Source organism: Telmatherina bonti (assembly GCF_933228915.1).
Source record: "Telmatherina bonti genome assembly, chromosome: 18".
Lineage (NCBI taxonomy): Eukaryota > Metazoa > Chordata > Actinopteri > Atheriniformes > Telmatherinidae > Telmatherina > Telmatherina bonti.
In genome coordinates this window covers 11,528,014-11,547,412 of record NC_136616.1, presented here as the reverse complement: position 1 = coordinate 11,547,412, position 19,399 = coordinate 11,528,014, and the positions used below count along the sequence as shown (strand labels likewise).

Genomic DNA, 19,399 nt, shown 5'->3' with positions numbered 1-19,399 from the left:
ATGGACAAGCTAAATGAAACCAGGAGAACTATTTATTGATTTGTATTTGTAGTTGCATCATTGGTTCCTGTTTCCTGCCTGTCAACAACAGTGAAACACTAAAACCTTTTTTTTTTTTATAAAAAAAAAAGGCAGCCCATTCAGCACAACATTTTTAAATCTATGTCTGAAAATGGGATTAGTCAATACACAGAATGAGGAACCTCTTTTAATACCTCTGTGCTGTTTTGAGCAGCCAAGGTAATCTTACTGGGAAGTTGTAGCTGTAGCACATTTTCGCATAAATAACTACTGCTCATACTGTATCTGTTATTACTATATGCCTGCAACTGTTTCTTTATAGTAAAAGCATTTTATTAAGCACTAATACAGCATGAACTGTGTGCCTTATAACAGAAAAAGACCTGCACAAGCAGATAACATGTTGGCTAATTAAAACATGCTAATAATCAAAGCTAGCAAACACAGTTTACAGTATATTGCTGGTATTCTTAAGGTAAAAATAAGAAATTTAAATCAGAAAAATGCCAGGAAAGTAAATATTTTCAGTAATTATTGGTTTGAATCCATTTTTAAAAATCATCCCATTTTCTGAGAGTATGAGCTAAAAAAGTAGCATTTTAAGAACTTTGGCAAACCTTGCTAATTAAATACAAAGTTTTTCTATTTAGTTCTTTTTTTTTTCAATTCGCCAACAACCCACAGGAGAAAGTAAGAACATTACGCTGTTTAGTCCTGCTAATAGTTTGACTTAGTTACACTTGCATGATGAACTATTGTGCTGAAACAGTTTATATGTTTTAGACTTAAGTCTGAATCCCAAGAGGCTTACAGGTTGTGAAAGGCTTGTTAGTTAGATGACAACTCCTTCCTGAATCGACATGCTGTTAAAACGGTGAGATATTCTTCATGCACAGTCACAGCACCAGGGATATCTCAAAGGCATAACAGCAGCTATAATGACGTTACGCCTTTTCTCCCTCTAGATTTTCTATTTGGAGTCCTTCGTGCCACATTTTCAGAAGCTCCTGAAGCTTGTGTGACAACAGTGTGTTAACCTAGTCCCACCAGAACGCTCTCACCCACATTAGATTACACATTTACCTTTTATAAGTCCCTCTGTGTTAACAGCTCGTAGTTTTAGTTCATATTTCTGATAGTACAGTTGCTGGTGTGCTGCAAGTAGCTGTTACCAAAATCCTTCATAATTTACATAAAATAATCTCTAAATGTCTGAAGGGATCAAATGAATTATGTTCATACACTTCCATGTTTATCTAACAGTAGCCCCGACCCCAAAAAGGTATAAAATCCAAAGTGCTTTGCTTTTAGAGGCTGGACCATTTTCCTTTCTGTGTTTACTGAGTTGATACTCGCCCTGCTCTGAGCAATTTTTGGAAGAGCATCTGTGTAGTAACTAATGATAATGAAAAGCTGCCTGAAAATGTTTTCAGTGCACATTCAAACCCTTCTGACATTTCTGACGCTGTAAGCAAACTTGCAGTGTATGTGTCAAAAGTTAGGAGTACTACATGCTAGTTGTCAAGAAGTTTTGAAAATTTAATGCACTAATTTCTTACATGATGTGTCAGGAAAAAGATCTGACTGCAATTCAGCATCTTTAAATAATTTAAAAGTGATGTATGTGACAACTCTGTGAATGCATCCGATCCCGATCCAGATGCAGGCTATCCTCTTTTCAGCGCCATCAAATCTGCTGTTTAACTAATACTACAGTCATTTCTGATTCACAAACAACAACTCAAAGTTGAGTTTGACTGTCAATGCAGGATATTTTACACTCGAGAAATGAAGATATAATTGGAATAATAGCATGTAAGGAAGACTGAGCAACTTTTCAAAGGTAAAGTTCTCCAGAGTGAGTCTTGTATGCAGAGAGAGCTCCCTAATGGGATATTTAGCTCGCAGCAAGAGCTGCAGCACGATTTGTGCGTCCAGTAAACAAAGATATACTTCAGGGGAAACAAAGTAAAAAGTAGAGTACTCTCTCTCAAAATGAATGTATTCAAAGCTCCAAATGAGAGAAAATTAAACAAACATGGGATCTGTGATGAGATTCAGTTCAACAGGATGTTTTTAATCATGCACGATTGCCTTTGTTCTCGACCGTACGACTGATGCTAACTGACATGCACTTCTGTATCATAAACAGTAGCTCTCTCTGGTGGGAGCTGATTGTGTGAAAAGCCGCTTAGGAAGATGAAGCAGGAAGCTGGGAGGGTGAAATTGGGATTCCATACAGTGTGGCAGGTTTTGTGAGAGGAGACGTCTGTTTCAGAGCAAGCGAGACACGACAGTGCCGCCGGATTCAATGCCGAGTACGTCTATACGTCTGTCTACGGGGAATGGAGCGCTCCTTTTAACTTTAACCACGTTTTGAAGCTCGCTCTGATTAAGAAATGATTTGTGTGCAGGCGTCTCGGAAGACGTTTGCTGGAAGAGTTCCCACATAAATACTGGAATAGACGTTTATGTTTTGAATGTTAGCTTGGGAATATTGTCACATACGTAAATGCAGTTATTGCTGTAGCGCCGGTAGTACGTATGCCGTCCATATGAACATAAAACTAAACAACAGCAGGCCAATATTGCTCCCTTTGCCAAACGCTGGACAGATTTTAGTCAAAGTAAGGCTTAGTGGGGGTAAAACATTGACAAAAGTTTCTACAACATAACGATGGAAATGATCATCTGAATCCACAGCTGACGCTTCTTAACACTTTAAGGTCCTGCTCTACCATTTGGTAGAGGTAAATTTGTAGAGACTTTGAAGAATTTCTTTAAAAAATTATGTAAATAAACCAGCCTGAGCATCTCTACCATTGAGTTTGTGTATGTAAAATCTAAAGTGTTTGTTATAACACTACTGTTTCACATTTCTACTATTTAACTACATTATTATTAACTTCTTCTTTTTTACATCTCAACCATTTACTAGAAAACATTTATTCTGTTCATTCTTGTTCAAAGCGAATGGAAAAACACAGAGAAACATTTTTCTCTGCTCTTTTTGTTAGTGTTAAAGTAAAGGGTTAATGCCACTAACAATCACAAGGGAAAGTGTCATTTGGCTCCAATCAATTAAAAAAGGTGTTAAATTCTCTTACAAAATACTAACATTTTCCAACTGGCCTCAATGATTTGATGTAATTGATTCACGCCTTCAAGTGAATAATTGTTATTTATTAAATAATTCTATAACTAAATGGACTGTGATCTGCAAAGATGCATTTTTGCCGGTAAGTTACCAGTATGGAGCTCCACTGTGGCTCCAGAGAGAGACCAAGGCTCTTTAACTATTTGCTATAGATATGTTGTACCGTTGTACCTCTGAATATCTGTTCAGAGGCAAGTTTGAATGTTTTCTTCTTTCAACACACCAGATTCATATGAATGAGTCATGGCACATAACTTAAAAACTCTACGCGGGTTTGTTCGAACCGGTAGACGTCTAAAACCTGGAGGAATGTTGTCCTCTAAGTGTGGCGTGTTCTTGGTCAGATTTTTGTTTTTTTGCACTGTTGGATTTGTCCCTTTCAGTCTCTCCTTAGCGCCCATCCAGTCAGTTACTGCATCAACTTCTAATTTTGCGTTCAGTGTTTGTGTATCTTGCATTTGGCTCCTACATCGTTGCTTTAATCGTGAATTAAGACAGTTTTGGTTTGTAATGAAGCCTCATGAAGCATAAAGGCTTTTCACCAAATTGGGCAAAACTGTTTTATGCTTCATGTGCTCTGCAGAACCATCTGCTGGACATACGAATGAAGTATATCAAGCTATTACGATGACATGATGGGGTCTGTGTATACTTTTTAAAACTGAATGATATAAATTCAGGTCTACTATATAGATGTTTTCCAAGATCCAGACCACTTTCCAAAGCATGTGGTGCATTTGGTCAGCGATGTTTCAGATATCTTTCATGATGTCAGTCATCTGAAACAATAGCAAGCTTCAATATGGGCCTCCATATTGAAGCTTGGCCATGTCCAAGCTTTGGGTCACTTGGCCATGTCCCGAAGCGTTGGTACGGTTCGTCCCATCACTGGTTTAGTTTTAGTTGAATATGTGTATTCAAGTGGAGGTGAGATGCCCCATCCTGTCAAACTCGAACTAAAAATGTACCTAAATTTAGTTTGTTTCTGTTATTTAAACTGAAACAAATACATTTAGAAATGATTTTGACCTCATAAGCAGTGTGAGGTTTTCCTTTGTACATCAGTCAGGGGCCACTGGATTGCTGGGTGTCTTACTGTCACTGGGAAACTTAAAGCCTGAAAACCTGCACGAACTTCATGTGGAAGAAAGAAGAGAAACTTTCAGATGATATTTGACTAGTGGGCAAGAAGCAGCGTTGCACGTTGCAGTTTCACTAACAATCAAGTCTTAGTTTAGCTATAGGTTCTAGTGTTATAGGCCAACTATTACAAACCTAAGTGTATGCGGATTGACAGGCAGATTAGGGCAGTTTTCATAGTGTTTTTGTTTATTTCCAGATAACGCAGCTGGCTAAAATAAAGCCTTTTCTTTTGAGGTTGAAGTTTGAGTTTAATCCATGCGTTTGTTTCAACCAGACTGGATTACTGTAATTCACTTTGCTTTGGGTTAAGTGCATCTTCCACTGCCAGCTCCAAAGGATGCAATATGCTGCTGCTCAACTCATAACTGGGTCTAGAAATTAAAAGCATGATTCCCCTGTTTTAGCTTGTCTTCACTGGGTTCCAGCTTTTTTTTATCTGTGGCGTTAAAAACCATGTGAGATGTTGATACCATTTATTATTGTTTGAATTGTTTTCATGTTGTTTTACTTTGTGATACAGGGTTGTTAAAGTGTATTTCATCTTTGAACTTTTTCTGTTTTATTTAGTCACGTTTCTGCTGTTATTTCTGCCTTTTATTCTGTTTTTCTGGGCGGCACTTTGGTCCAGTGTTTTTGTTGTAAAATACTTTATAAATGAAGCGGGATTGGTTTGGCTAGGCCTTGCGATGGACTGGTGAGCTGTCCAGGGTGTAGCGTGCCTTTCAACCAAAGACTGCTGGGATAGGCTCCAGCTTCCCCGCTAACCCTTCGTTGGACTAAGCGGTTAGGATAATGAATGAATGAATGGTTTGTCTAGTGTTTGCTGTCGGCTTGTTCATGTCAACAACTGGCCACCTTAACCCATTTCGAGCAGGCACTGCAGCAGGCAGCCCCTCCCCCTACAGCATTTACCTGGTGGACCTATTGTTTGTTGGCATGTTTGTTGCTGTATCTAGTGACTCTTTTAAAAAAAGAAAAAAAAAAAAAAAGAAAGTAATTTCCCCAAATCTTACTTTATTTTCTGATGTTTGGTTTCGGTTTTGTTGCTTTTTATGGTTTTCAGACTTTGATTTTTTATTTTTATTTTACCCTGCATGGTAGGGATCCTCAGTCCTGGTCCTCGAGAGCCGGTGTCCTGCAGGCTTTCCAAGTGTCCCCGTTGTAACACACCTGATTAAGAAAAATCTGTACTTAGCAGACATGTGCAGAGCTCGTCTCAGTCTGAGTCAGGTGTGTTCCAGCAGACACTTGGAAAACCTGCAGGACATCGGCCCTCGAGGACCAGGGCTGAGGATCCCTGCTGTATAGTATCGGAAATGTTGTGGTGCATGAAGCACCATCGTTAATGCTGGTATTCAGCTGGAAATGTTGGTGTTGTCACAACCCTGGTAGGTCCTGGTAAAGCTGATGCTCATCTAACTGCAGTGATGCTGCTTTCCCTCCGTTGTTACTGGAGTTAATCTGTTTTCCACTGGAAAGCCTGGATGCTCCCTTGGACAACAACTGATGTCACATTTGGGTTTTTTTTCCTATTTTTTGTCACGTTCTCCCAGTTAGTGTCAAATCTTGTCATCGGTGCTAATTGAAGTTGCCATCTCAGTGATGTTAATACCCACTGGCCGTTAGCAGTGATTTATTATGAGTTCATATAAACAGCTAATTTCTCTTTTCCTAAAATCACAAACTTCATTCTTTCGGCCTACGATCCTCTCATTTGTCTTCACCTCCCCTGAAATGTCATCCCTCTTTCCCTCCTCCTCCAACTCTTGTTAGCTTCTCTCGCTCTCCCTCTCTCCTAATGCCACAATCCTTTTTAGTCTTCTTCTTTCGTACTTCCCTCCCCTAATCCATCCTTTCCCTCTCCCTCGCGCCTCCTCTGTCTCCTCCCTTGACTTTCCCTCTAACTGCCTCCCACTCTTTCTCTCTGCTAATTACGTTCTCCTCTCTGATTCTCTTCCAAATCCGTTCTCAACCTGTCTTTCTTCCTTTTCTCCCTAAAATCTCATTCATTCCTTTGCCCTCTCTAACTCCTCCCTCCCCTCTTTCCTTCCCTCCTCTCCTCCCTTCCTTCCTTGCTCCTTTTTCTCCCTGACAACACTGTTACGTAACCTACGTCTCTGGGTATTAGTTATGCAAATTCATACATTTTTATTTACATGTGTTTTGTTCTCCCCGTCTTCATCTTTTCTCCTTTTCTTTTTTATACTTCCGTGTTTTCCTTCAAATCTCTTCTCCTTCTTTTCCTATTACCTTTTTTTTTAACCTTGCCCTTCTCCTATTTTCCTTTCTCTTTACATCTGTTTTCCCTTTTCTCCCCATTTCTCCACCTTCATGTAAATGTCCTCTATGCCTCCCTTTTTTTTTATCCTCCCTCATTTCTCTCCCTCGTTTTCTCTCTTTACTTTTATTTTTGATCCTTCTTTCTCTTCCGACTTCACTTAAAATAATCTTGTTCTCCTTTTATTGTGCTCCCTCCCTTTCTCTTTCCCTTCCTACCTCATCTCTCCATTCATCCATCACCTCCTCTCAACATTTCTCCCTCCCCCTTTCCCCTCCCTCTCCCTCCAGCCACCAGCGGTCTAGAGGCAGAGAGCGGAAGGCGCGGTGGCAGCAGCAGCAGCAGCCACGGCGATGGCAACCACAGCAGCGGTGGTGGCGGCGGCGGCGCAGGCAGCAGCAGCAGCGGCGGCAGCGCGGCCCATTTCAGGTCTCCATGGCAACAGAGCGTGAACGTGTTCGGCTCGTGGAGCAGGCCAGAGTGTGTCGAGGAGCTGCACCAGCAGGCACAGCTCAACCTCCAGAGCCTGCTGCAAGGTAAGGATGGATGGAAATGGGGAGGGGGTTGGATGGATGGACGGACGGAAATGCCGCGTGTGTGTGTGTGTGTGTGTGTGTGTGTGTGTGTTTGTGATGCGGGAGCAAAAATGTGTGCTGTGTTTTGAGTGGGTGGGACAGGCGTTGAGGTGGGGGCGGTTTGAAAGTGTTTACATGCGTGTGGACTGCACTGATATGGGTGTGTGATGGCCACTTTAGACATGTGTGTCTCTGAGTTTGCATGCAGATATTTTGTTTGTGATTTTTCTCTTTGGATCTTGTGTTTATATTGTAGCATTGGTGTGTGTGTGTGTGTGTGTGTGTGTGTGTGTGTGCTGGCTCAGAAGAGCATTGCTGATAATGTGTGTTGGATTCACCTTTCAAGGTTGTTATTTAAGGTAGTATTTCATGATTTTGTGCATATTTAATTGATTAATGCAGCGTATTTGTAATTTTGGACAATTTGTTTATATGGAAAAAACATGTCCGTTTACATTTTACTGGTCAGTGGTGGGAATCCTACCTTGTATTCTTGTTTTGCTTTTCAAGGTGGAATGGCACCATTTTAATAATATTCTCATGTAACATTTAGTCTGAGTGTGTGTGTGTTTGTGTGTGTGTGCAAATATGTATTCAGAGGACTATTTCCCATTTGGTACCTGAGGACAGTTTCTTTTATTGTCCCTTCACTCTTTCTCTTTGTCTCACACCACCTTTGCCTTTGCTCGTCCTTTTGCATTAAAACATTCACAGTTCATTGTTGAGTGAACAAGGGAGCCGAGTGACAGCATGCCCACCTTAAAGACCTAAGAAAAGCATCAAATGAACAGGAAAAGCCTTCCCAATATGTCTCTCAAGGTTGCATGAAATGAATTTTGGAAATTCTTCAATCACTTAGCTATGTCTCAAGATTATACCCCAAAAAAGAAGACAACACTCATTGGTCCATAACTCCAGTGAATGCTCTCTCTGCGTGTAGCCTTCTAACAAGTACAATACTAATTCAGATGTTTGTTGTGTTTTTTTTTTAAATAAATAATTTTCTTCTTCATCATGTCATTATTGCAACAGTTATTTTAAAATGATACTGAACTGCACTGCAAATTTGGGAATACATTGAAGATACCTGTCTGTTGCAAAGGTGCCAAGTTAGCTAGCAAGACGCTGTTAGCTTAGCTAGATAGCATATTTTGGCAGAGTTGCAAGTTTGTCAGGAAGAAAAAGTAGCTTTTAGCTAAAAACAACTTAGTTGCTAAAGGACATCAGGATTGAATTTGCATTATCAGCCTTGTACATATAGTTCTAATGGTTATAATGGACAATGCTAAGAAGAGGAACAGTGTCGGAGAGGTAAAATTAATAATATAACACTACAGAATGTTACAGCACTTCCAAGCTTCATGCATTTTATTTCCATTTTCTGGTCATGAGCAGAGGTGATCAATCTCCCGCTCAATCTGCAGCTTGGAGCTTGGAGGACCAAGCCTCTTCTGAATGGTTTTGGATGAGGAATGGGCCAGTGTAGCACCCCTGCTCATTCAGATGAAGTAAAAGATTTCACGTCACTTTCCATAAGTCTCCAAGAATGTTTTTTTTTAAATCACCAGAGAGCTCTAAAAACTCACCCAATGTAACAACAAAGTCATAAAGGTTTCAATACCGATAGTTAGCTAGTTAGCTCTTAAAATGCTAGCAAGCTTCTGAAGCACTTTATATTTGTTTGCTTGTCTCTTCTCTGTATTAGCATTTACTGCAGATTAATCCAGCTAAATTAACAATTGAGACTCAAACAGAAAAAGTTTATGGTTTCCTTTGTCAAACAGTTAAATGTCTTAATTTTTTACAGCCCATAAAGATAAAAAAAAAAAAAAAAAAACTACCCAGTTGTCATTTAGAGAGGTTGTTGAGACATTTACTGCTATCAGCAAGTTCAGATATTTAGGCTATCTGACAAAATCATCATCTAATAAGCTGAAAGATAGTAAAGATACCTACACAGTGTTCAACCAGATCCACAATAGGAAGCTCCAGTATGTCTGAAGTGTTTTCTCACACAAACCACATGCTCCACATGCAAATGTCAGCACTTCAAAGCAGTGACTGCCTTTGACGTGGAATGAGTTCCTGCTGTGATAGAGACCCAAACAATCCCTAAAGACATCAAAATACAAAAAAAAAAAAATAGCCAATGTGTTTCTTGTCTTAGTACTGTGGGATCCAAACTTTTATTCTCTCTCCAATCTAGCAGATCCAGTTTGTGGCAGAAGCTGTGATACTACTGCACAATGATGAAACATGACCATTAAACTGCTTAAATACATTTGTTTTTATTGATCTGGTTCAACAAAGATTGTAGGCTTACCAGTAGGTTGCAGTGATGTGTTTAGACTATAGTAAGATTTCACACCCTGTGATGGACTGGTGACCTGTATGGGGTGTACCCTGCCACTCGTCCCAATTGGCTGGATAGACTCCAGGTTCCCTGCAACCCTTAATGGTACCAACCCAGGGGTGTCCAGCTCCAGTCCTCAAGGGCCACAATCCTGCAAGTTTTCTATGTCTCCCTATTCCAACAGACCTGACTCAAACTAATCACTCACTTTATTAGCTGCTGGATCCATTTAATGAAACCAAGGATACATAGAAAACCTGCAGGACTGCAGCCCTCGAGGACCAACTTTAGACACCCCTGGACGAAGCTGTTTGGAAAATGAATGAATGAATATTTTGCTTAGTGGTTCTTACACTTCAAGACCGGAGTGGTCAGAAGTCGTAGTATAATAGTAGTATAATAGTACATTTAATAGTAATAATGACTGTAGTAACACCAGCATTACTGGTTATACTAGTTAGAGATGCACCATACAAACAATTGAAACTGTGTAATTGATATTACCATTTGAAATTGTTTTTTTATGCATGAACTTTATAGTTATGACACTTCTGTTAGTACATCCATCAGACCAAATAGTGGATTGCTTGAAAAGTCTTTTCCTGATTCTGCTTTTAACGGCCTCTTCTTAACAAGGACCAATCACAGGAGAGAAGACATGAGCCACTGGTCTCTCTAAATCTGACAGATTGTATTCAGCATTTCGGGAACAGATATCTGTGCTCTTGGGGCCATATTTTTTGTGTGAGCTCGGGTTTCATGTACCTGCATATGAGACCAATTAAAGCCCAGTGTCTTTGTCCAGTTTGACAATGATGAAGACACGGCGGTGTTAAAACATTAGTCTGTTTGCACAGTTAAAGACTGCTATTCATCACATTCCTTCAGTCCCCATTTCTCTGCAAAGCGCCTGATTCAGCTGCTTTTTGCAGGCAGCTCTGTGTTTGCTGAAGTTTGTTTGCACTTTCTGATTACCTGCTGTGTCTTTAGCGGGGTTTGTGTATCTCTGTAGATCTAACAGTTGCATGCTGATGAAATAAGGGTTTGTATTTATAGAGTCTTATTTCTGAATGGTTTCTTATCAAAGTGCCTAAAAACACATAAGCGAAGCAATCTGCACATATAATGTTTTAACTTCATAAAAAAGAAGAAGAGTTTAATTCCAGAGTTTCACTCTTCCTTTGACTGTATATCTTGTATTTTGAGAGGCAATGGCGATTGCCTTGGAAGGGATCAGCACAGTTTTATTCTGTTCTTTTACTGTGAATCATCTCTGGGCTTGAAAAGGACGGAAGTTGTATGCGGGGGTGTTTTTTCGGCTGTACACACAAAGGAGCCGTGAAGCACAGAGGAGTCTAGCAGAAGTTTCACATCGGCTGATGGTTTTGTTCATTTAACGGCTTTTACCTTCAGTCACCTGTTGATCAGGTTAACGTTCATGACACAGGAGAGTGTTTGTGCGCCTCCATGGTTTCTAGCCCTCTCGTCTCGTCTGTGTGTGTTATGTGTGTATTAAGCCAGCTGTTGTGTGAGACAAGCTGGCATCGTGTGTGAGGTGAAAATAAGATGGATGAATCCAGTTGTGAATGGACAACAGCAGAAGATGTGTGTGTCCATTCATCTTTTCCTGTGTTCTTGCTTTCATTGCTACGTGTGTGTTTGTATGTGCTTCTGACTCACTTAGCTGAGAGTCTATGTGTGTGTTCTCATGGAAGATTTCAGTTTCCATCCTAGTGTCCAGTGTCGTGTGTGTCCGTCTGGTTTGGATGTGTGTTACGTAACAGTGAAGCAAGCAGCTGTGTTGCTTCTCTGGCCATCCTCACCAACACTCTCCTATTGGCCTCAGCGCCGTGAAATATTCATACTCTAACCAGCTCCTCAACACTCTCCCCTCCATATTTATGAAGCTGGCTGTCGTCCTCCGGTGTTAGACGGATCTGCTAGCTTTTTCCTCTGCTGAGATTCAGCTCTCCACTGCAGGAAAATTTATGTGAGGTTTGCCGCTAAGTGTGCAACAGTGATCCTCAACACTCCAACGCACAAAGATTAGCATACTGGCTTTTTATTGTTATGTCCACAAATCTGCTTTAAAGAGCAGATTTGTTGAATAAGATGATATTTAAAAGTATTTTATAAAGTCAATGTTTCATTCTGTTTGAGACACAAGACTCCTCTGAATGGTGAAGGATTCTGTTTTTGTTACAAAGGAAGGAGCTTTGCCTACTTTGGACTGAAGCGAGGATGGAAATGTTTTTGGACGATTCTTGGTCTGCAATGTCCTTGAACCGTTTTAACCTGAGGACAATCAGGGATGACAATCAGCACTTCCAAATTTGAGACCATGGTCCTTGGCCGGAATAGGGTGGATTGTCCTCTCCGGGTCGGGAGTGAGGTTCTGCCTCAAGTGGAGGAGTTTAAATATCTCGGGGTCTTGTTCCTACCCTCACCTATGGTCATGAGCTGTGGGTGGTGACCGAAAGAACGAGATCTCGTATACAGGCGGCTGAAATGAGTTTCCTCCGCAGGGTGGCCGGGCTCTCCCTTAGAGATAGGGTGAGGAGCTCGGTCATCTGGGAGGGGCTCAGAGTAGAGCCGCTGCTCCTCCGCATGGAGAAGAACCAGTTGAGGTGGCTCGAGCATCTGGTCAGGATGCCTCCTGGACCTCCCTGGTGAGGTGTTCCAGGCACGTCCCTCTGGGAGGAGACCCCGGGGAAGACCCAGGACACGCTGGAGGGATTATATCTCTCAGCTGGCCTGGGAACGCCTCGGGATCCCCTCCGGAGAGTTGGCAAATGTGGCTGGGGAGAGGGAAGTCTGGGCTTTCCTGCTTAGGCTGCTGCCCCCGCGACCCGACCCCGGATAAGCAGATGAAGATGAAGAGAAAATAGAACTTTCTTTGTAAAAATCTTCTGACAATGAGCCGCAATAATAAAGCTGACTGTTTTATCTGAATATAATTGTTTAGAAAACTTTAGATGGAACAACGGCTACGGTTACGTGATGTTCTTTAATTCAAAACTAATAATTCGGAATTAATAATTCGGAATTAACGTATTTTCCTACGAGTTTACATGAAAATAATTCCGAATGACCGTTTACATGAAACACGTCCTCACTTAATTCCTCTTCAGAGCGGCGGGTTGGGAAGGGTTCTGATTGGACAGAGGGTGCACGTGACGTTTGACGTATACCAGAAATAAACAAAGTTGGCTGCCTGCTCCTCGTCTTTTCAGTCGTAACTTGTAAAAACTACATAATAAGTTCCAGTTTTGCTGCTATTTTATTATAAATGTGAAGTAGCAGCTCAACACCAGCATACTACTTCACTTTTTACAGCAACTGAGAAGGAGAACAAAGATAGACCACCGAACAGGCAAAACAACGCGCGTCATCGGGACAGGACAAGGTAACGAGCATGCTCAGAACGACTGGAATGAACTTAGAGAGGAATGAAGGTTTACATGACAGAGGAAATAAATAGTTTGGAAATAAGATGCGAATAAACCAGACACTTACATCGGAATTGAGTTTAATTCCGAGTAGAAATTAGCATTAGGAATGAAGTGTTTACATGGTCATCAGTTTAAAGCGGAATTAACTTTTATTCTGAATTAAACAGGAATTAAAACTCCCATGTCACACAGAATGAGGACATTTGGAGCGCCTGTAACAAAGAGTGCTGATTGATCACAGATAAAGTAAAGTATTGGTCAATAAACCTGCTGGGTGATGTTCTTCCAGTCGCAGTTCATTTTGATTTGGTGGTGATTTGATTTGATTTGGAGGCGCTGGATGTTACGGAGGTGGAAATAGGCGGAGCGGATGATGTTGTTAATGTGTGAAGTGAAGGAGAGAAAACGAAGCTGATTCAGCAAAGAAACACAAGATGATTAAAAGAGAGAAAGAGACAAAACAAGACTCATCACTAGATGGTTTTTTGCTGGCTGGAGAGAGCTAACAGGTCAGGTTGGATGCAGGATGGACGCAGAATCAGCTGTCGGTAGGAGGCGCGTGGCGGGAAAATGGCAAAAGTTTAGCAGTGTGTCTTTAATGAACAAAATATGCCACTGTGTGCCTCTTCCTGCCACATACCAAGAAAAGCAAACACAAACTGGTGGATGTCTGACATCCTGCTGGTTACTATGACGTCATGCTTTTATGCCGCTGATGCTGATGTCACTACCTGTGAGGTTATCTGTGGAAAAGCTACAGAGATCCGGTACCGAGCCGGACCAAAGCTTTTGCTTTGGGTTGGGCAGAGTGCCGAATGTTAACTAGTCACTTTGTTAAACTATGAACGTAAATTATTCAAGAATTATTCAAGAATAATTAATGAGTCAATATTTGCTTCAACAAATTTAGAAATTTCTGTGCAAATATTATCAGAAAGTAAAAGAGCGTTTAAATCGTTCAGCAAAATACAAGATAAAAATATAGCAAAACTAGTTGAGCTTTGTGTGATTTCTTTTTTTAATTAGCAAAATTTCAAATTTCAAATTATTTTCATTTTCCATTTTAACAGTTGCGGGGGGAAAATGGCTAAAATTTCAATTTTTTTTTATTTTTTTAAAAAATAAAAATCAAATTAACATATTTTTGTTCTTGTCACTAATTGAAAAATTATTGACTAAAACATCCACAGACATCATCACCGATACGTACAAGACACAATATTCTTTTACGTTAACGTTGCATTGTGAAAATTATATTTAAAAAAGTGCCGTTCTTAACTACCTGTTTATTTTGTAGTGTCATTTCATCTTATTTTCTGCAACCAAAGTATTTCATTTTATTATTTCATTCTTTTTTTTACTATTTCACGTCACTTCATGACTGATATCCAAACAATTTAATTACGTTACTTAAATCGCTTTGTATATTTACATGACAAGCAGTGGGATTGAAAAAACTAAATCAGTCAAAGATTCTTGTTTTCCGCTTTTCCCATCAGTTCTGATCACAAATGTTTAAACAGCTGATTGTGTGTGTGTGTGTGTGTGTTTTAGACATTGGATTTTATGTTTAGAGGCGAGTGTAAAGAGGAAAAAAAAAGAATTATTTATTTGATTTCCGTTTTAAAATTAATAAAATCAAAATAAAGTTTGAGACTTTTTGACTTTTAATTGTTGAAACTGAATAAAAAGAAATTTAATTGCAAACATAAAAATCAGCATGTTTAGACAGGAAGTGGTGGTTTATGTGGGCGAATCATGGAGCGACTCTTCAGTGGGAGGGATTTAGGAAGGCAGCAGGTTTGGTGAAGCCGTCATGGCGCCAACGTGGGCAGCTAGTCTGTGAATGTGGAGCAACACATCATTTATGGAAACGAGCGTCTTTCATGTGACGTCTACTTGGGATGGGAAAAAGGAACTGAAAAATTGAATATCTGGATTTTTTGCTTCATAATTTTAAAATTGATTGTTTTGTTTAAAAAAAAAAAAAAAAAAAAACGTCAAAAAAATCTATTTATATGTTCAAAAACAAAATTTTTTTGTTAAAAAAAAAATCCCTCATAAAATTTTTGTAATTTTCATTGTTTTTATTGATCTTTTTATTTTTACATAGCAGCAGAATGATGGTTTGGCATTTTGTGTTGTTTTTTTCTAACTGAAATAAAAGAAAATGACGAGAAAAACAAGTTTTGTTAATTTTTTTTTGTTTTTAATCTTCAAAATTTAGCAATATTGAAGAATTGAAATCGAATCAAACCCAAAATATCGAAACGGAATAAACGAAATATTTGAGTGTGTGCTGTTTTTCAGGTGTGTCCACCGTCCGTTCACACACAGAGACTCTCATCTCATTAATCTCCGTCTTATTCAGAATTTCTGTTGTGTACTTGGCTCATTATATCTGCTCATCCTCCGTTTCCATCATGGTCCAGTGCAGTGAATACCGAGAAACCCGTCCTCAGCAGAGAAGTTCTGCAGCACCTCTACAGGTGATGTCCTTCTCTCTGACTGTGGTTTGGACATGAAGGACAGTTCGGGCTTTATGTGAGCAGAAGTAAAGATTGCTGCATTTCCAACATGATGAAAGGGATGATGAAGGAACAGGTGAGACACCTGAGAATTCATGTAACACTGCTGTAAGAACATGATTATAAAGCAGCGGTACTGATCTGGGTGAAACTGTCACTTTTCTCCACCAGATTAAGATCATTCAGCGATTAGCAGGAGTTTCTGTGTTGTTTAGACGTTTCAGAGTAAATCTGATCCAGTAACGTTGTTTGTATTTTCTATTGTTCTTGTAATAAATTCATATAATTCCTCTTATTTTCAAAAGCTTTCATACTTTTACTCCTGTTTGGTTAAATAACAAGCATTACATTACTGGATCTTCTATATTTACATCTGTCTATATCCTTGAAAACACCAAGAATTAAGTCGTTTATCAGAAACGATTCATCATGAACAGAATTTATCTGATTTTTTAATCATAATATCAGAACAATCAAAGTTTAATTAACATATAAATGATGAGGATGAAGATGCTGTTTGTATCTGGCAGATTTTTATTTATTTTGTGAAAAGGCTGCTTGAACTTTTAATGATCAGTAGTTTTTAAATTCATGTCAGACTTTTGACTTCCACCAAACACCAGGTAAAAGTCAAAAGTCTGAGACATGAGGTGGCAGCACATCTAAACCTGGACGTATTAATGATGCTTCATAACGACTCTGAGTCGTCATTTTTCATTGAGTTTATCATGATGATATGGAGAGAAAATATTATTGTATAATTATAAGGCGTCATTTGGAATCTATCAGCTGTTTTGTGTGTAACTTTATCTACTTCCAAATGTATGTTTAAATTCACACAAATATCTGGAAATGACACAAAAGGCACAAACATCAATATTTTTACCCAAATCGTTTCCCTTTAACCTCCCAGATGTATTAGTTTTGTGTTCGAAAAGGCTTCTTCTCACACAAAAAGCTATGTTTGTTATTTACATGTACAGAATCGCCTGGTACACAAAGTTGAAACTGCAACAACGCACAGACCAGGTTTCAAGCGCTGAATGCAGGGTTAATCCATTAGATATTCAGGTGGGCCACATTTCCAAATAACAAAATGATCAGAGCCAGTAAATAAAGTAAGGGAAAATAAATCAGTAAAAAAAACATTTACATTTTGAAAAATAAGCAGTTTATTAATTTTTTCTATTTTAAATTCAGTCCCACATGACAAGGCGCAAATGCACAAAATAAAATAATGAAAATTCCAGTCAGAGCCTTTTTTTCCCCCTAACTTTTAACATAAAAGTCTTATTAAACTAAACTTCTCAATGTGGTGCCTCCTCACATTATAATCTTTAAACACCGCCACACACTCACAGGGTTAAATCTGTGGTTTTCGTTGTCAATTATGCATTTTGGGACAGAGAGCGACATGCTTGCTAGCGGTACTCTTACAACTTGAAAACACAACAACATGCGCCTGCGATGGACTGGCGAGCTGTCCAGGGTGTACCCTGCCTGTCGCCCAAAGCCAGCTGGGATAGGCTCCAGCTTCCCCGCGACCCTGAATTGGATTAAGCGGTTCAGAAAATGAATGAATGAACAACATGCGCTGGAGTTAATGTTGCTAGGCAACCAAGCGTTGCATTCATGGTCTGCACAACTGTAGGATTGTAGGCCACTTAATCAGCGTCGGAATGACTGAAGGTTCTTGATTAATATCTTCATTCTTTTACATAAGCTGGGCCAGATAGAAGTTGGTTCTGGGCCGCATGTGGCCCGCGGGCCGCCGTTTGAACAGGCCTGGATTCAGGGTTGTTTGAGAGTCTTAAGTCTTAAACCATGTTAACGTTTTACAATACCTGTGGTGAGTTTGTTGTCAGCTAAGTTAGGCCAGTGGTTCTCGACCTTTTTACAAGACATTACTGCTTGTAAAATATTTCTTCAGCCAGCTGCCCACGAAACCCTGCAAAGTACTTTTGGTAAAGAAAAAACATGAAATACAGCATTTTGTCATTTGTGTTTGGTTTGTTAAACTTTAACCATGCAAAACAATGGTAGTTGTTGTACACATCTCTACAACGCTTCATCCAGGACTCCATTGTTTACGTTGTCAAGGCGACAGTGACTGATGGATCTGATGGGGCTCATAACAAGTGGGGTTCAATTCACGTCGAAATGTGGGATTTTGGGAGGAATGAAATGGTGTAAATCTAAATGTAAATTCAGTTCATGAATGTACACTTTAATTTATAGAAATATATTAAATATTTATATATTATTAGAAGAAAACAAGATAAAGGTTTTAATAAATTTCACGTACCCCCTGGAATGCCATGAAGTACCCTCAGGGGTACATGTACCACAATCTGAGAAACAGTGAGATAGACGAACCACACAAAGGTCCGTTACAAAGTGTTTAAACCGACTTATCTGGATTTTCACTACTTGACCTGGAAAATAGTTTGTACTTAATATGAGGATGGATGTAAAGAGGGAAAGATAAACTGATGGATGAAGCAGTGTTTCAGCTTCATGCCAGAAGTCATATGACTCCACCATGCATCAGATACATGCTTTTCGAGGCTTAGAAGGGGTCTGGTCTTGTTGCTTTTAACGAGGTGTATCTGTAGTAGCTTTAATGCTAAACTCTGGAAGCTTTAGATTTCACCTTTTCCAGGAAAACAAGCTGTTTCCGGTTTCACTGCACTTTTACGACAAACCTTCATCTCCTCCAGCTCAGCAGTTTATCTGTTGGCTCGCTTCATTGTAGGCCAATGCGTCTATGAGTGGCGTCCGCCTAGAATGGCATCATTGGCATCATCACATTAAATCATCACGAGGGGCATTTTATGGAACCAAACTGGGTCGTTGACATTTTGCACCAATAAAAATCTGCCAGCTTGAGTTTCGCACACGAGACACGTCTATTTGTGTTGAATGTGACATCTTAAGACTAAACCTGTTATGTCAGCGTGTCAGATGCTGTTGCCATGCCATGCTGCCTTCATTTCCTGATATATTACAGCATACTGTTCTGACAGTTACTGGGACAAATGGGGATAGAAATGACATCTTATCGTGGTGTTCCGCATGGAAAATTACACTGGATAATAACAGCTTTACATGAATGATAAACATAATTAAAATAATAATAATAAAAAACATTACAACAACAATAGGCTCTGGGTGTACTTCGTATAGCTTGGACCTAATGAATCCTGTGCATTAAAATGATAATATACTCATCTGAAACAATATGGTCAAGTTTAGCATTCTCTTTATGCCACAGCTGACAAACAACAACAACCTGTCATGAAGACGTGGAGATGTGGATCCAAATGCAGGCTGGGGAGGCAGGAGGCAGAGAGAATATTATTTTAATGGACGGAACAGACCCACAGGGAAAAGCAATTAACACACCACTATAAACCAGCACTGAAAACTAAAACCAGGAAGTATAAATACACAGAAAAAAAACATAAGACACAGGTGGATTGAATTAACGGAAACATGGAACTAACTAACAGGAAGGGGAAGCTAAACCAAACACACACAGGGGGGTAAAACTACAAAAAAATAAGACAAGAAACCAGAAAAAAAGACTACACAAAAACACACATTGTTACACAAATACTGCCTCCCTTAGTGTCCCACAGACAAAGCGCCGCAGTCTTTATTAAATAAATATCCATGGTCTATCTGTGCATTTACTTTTTACCACAGTGAAAGTTTTTTACTGCTACTCAGACAACCAAGAAATGTGCGAGTCCTTCCAAACTTCCTCGACATTGTTGAGAAATCTCATTTGTTCTGCTCTGACTTGCACAGAAACGCCACCTCAGCAATAGCAGGGTCTACTTCTGGTGTTTTCCCAAATTAGTCTATATCTTCTCTCCCCTCAGCAAAA

The 19,399-nt window shown here is 39.6% G+C and overlaps 1 protein-coding gene across 1 annotated transcript in view; it reads left to right on the top strand.

Moving 5' to 3' along the window:
• nhsl2 (NHS-like 2) overlaps nucleotides 1-19,399 on the top strand; it is a gene marked incomplete at its 5' end in the record, with an annotated part of 184,366 nt that overhangs the window by 114,741 nt on the left and 50,226 nt on the right. Inside the window, one exon of the mRNA XM_079258108.1 lies at nucleotides 6,890-7,135. Within this exon, the coding sequence (XP_079114234.1) occupies nucleotides 6,890-7,135 (246 nt within the window). The remainder of the gene's footprint in view (nucleotides 1-6,889; nucleotides 7,136-19,399) is intronic.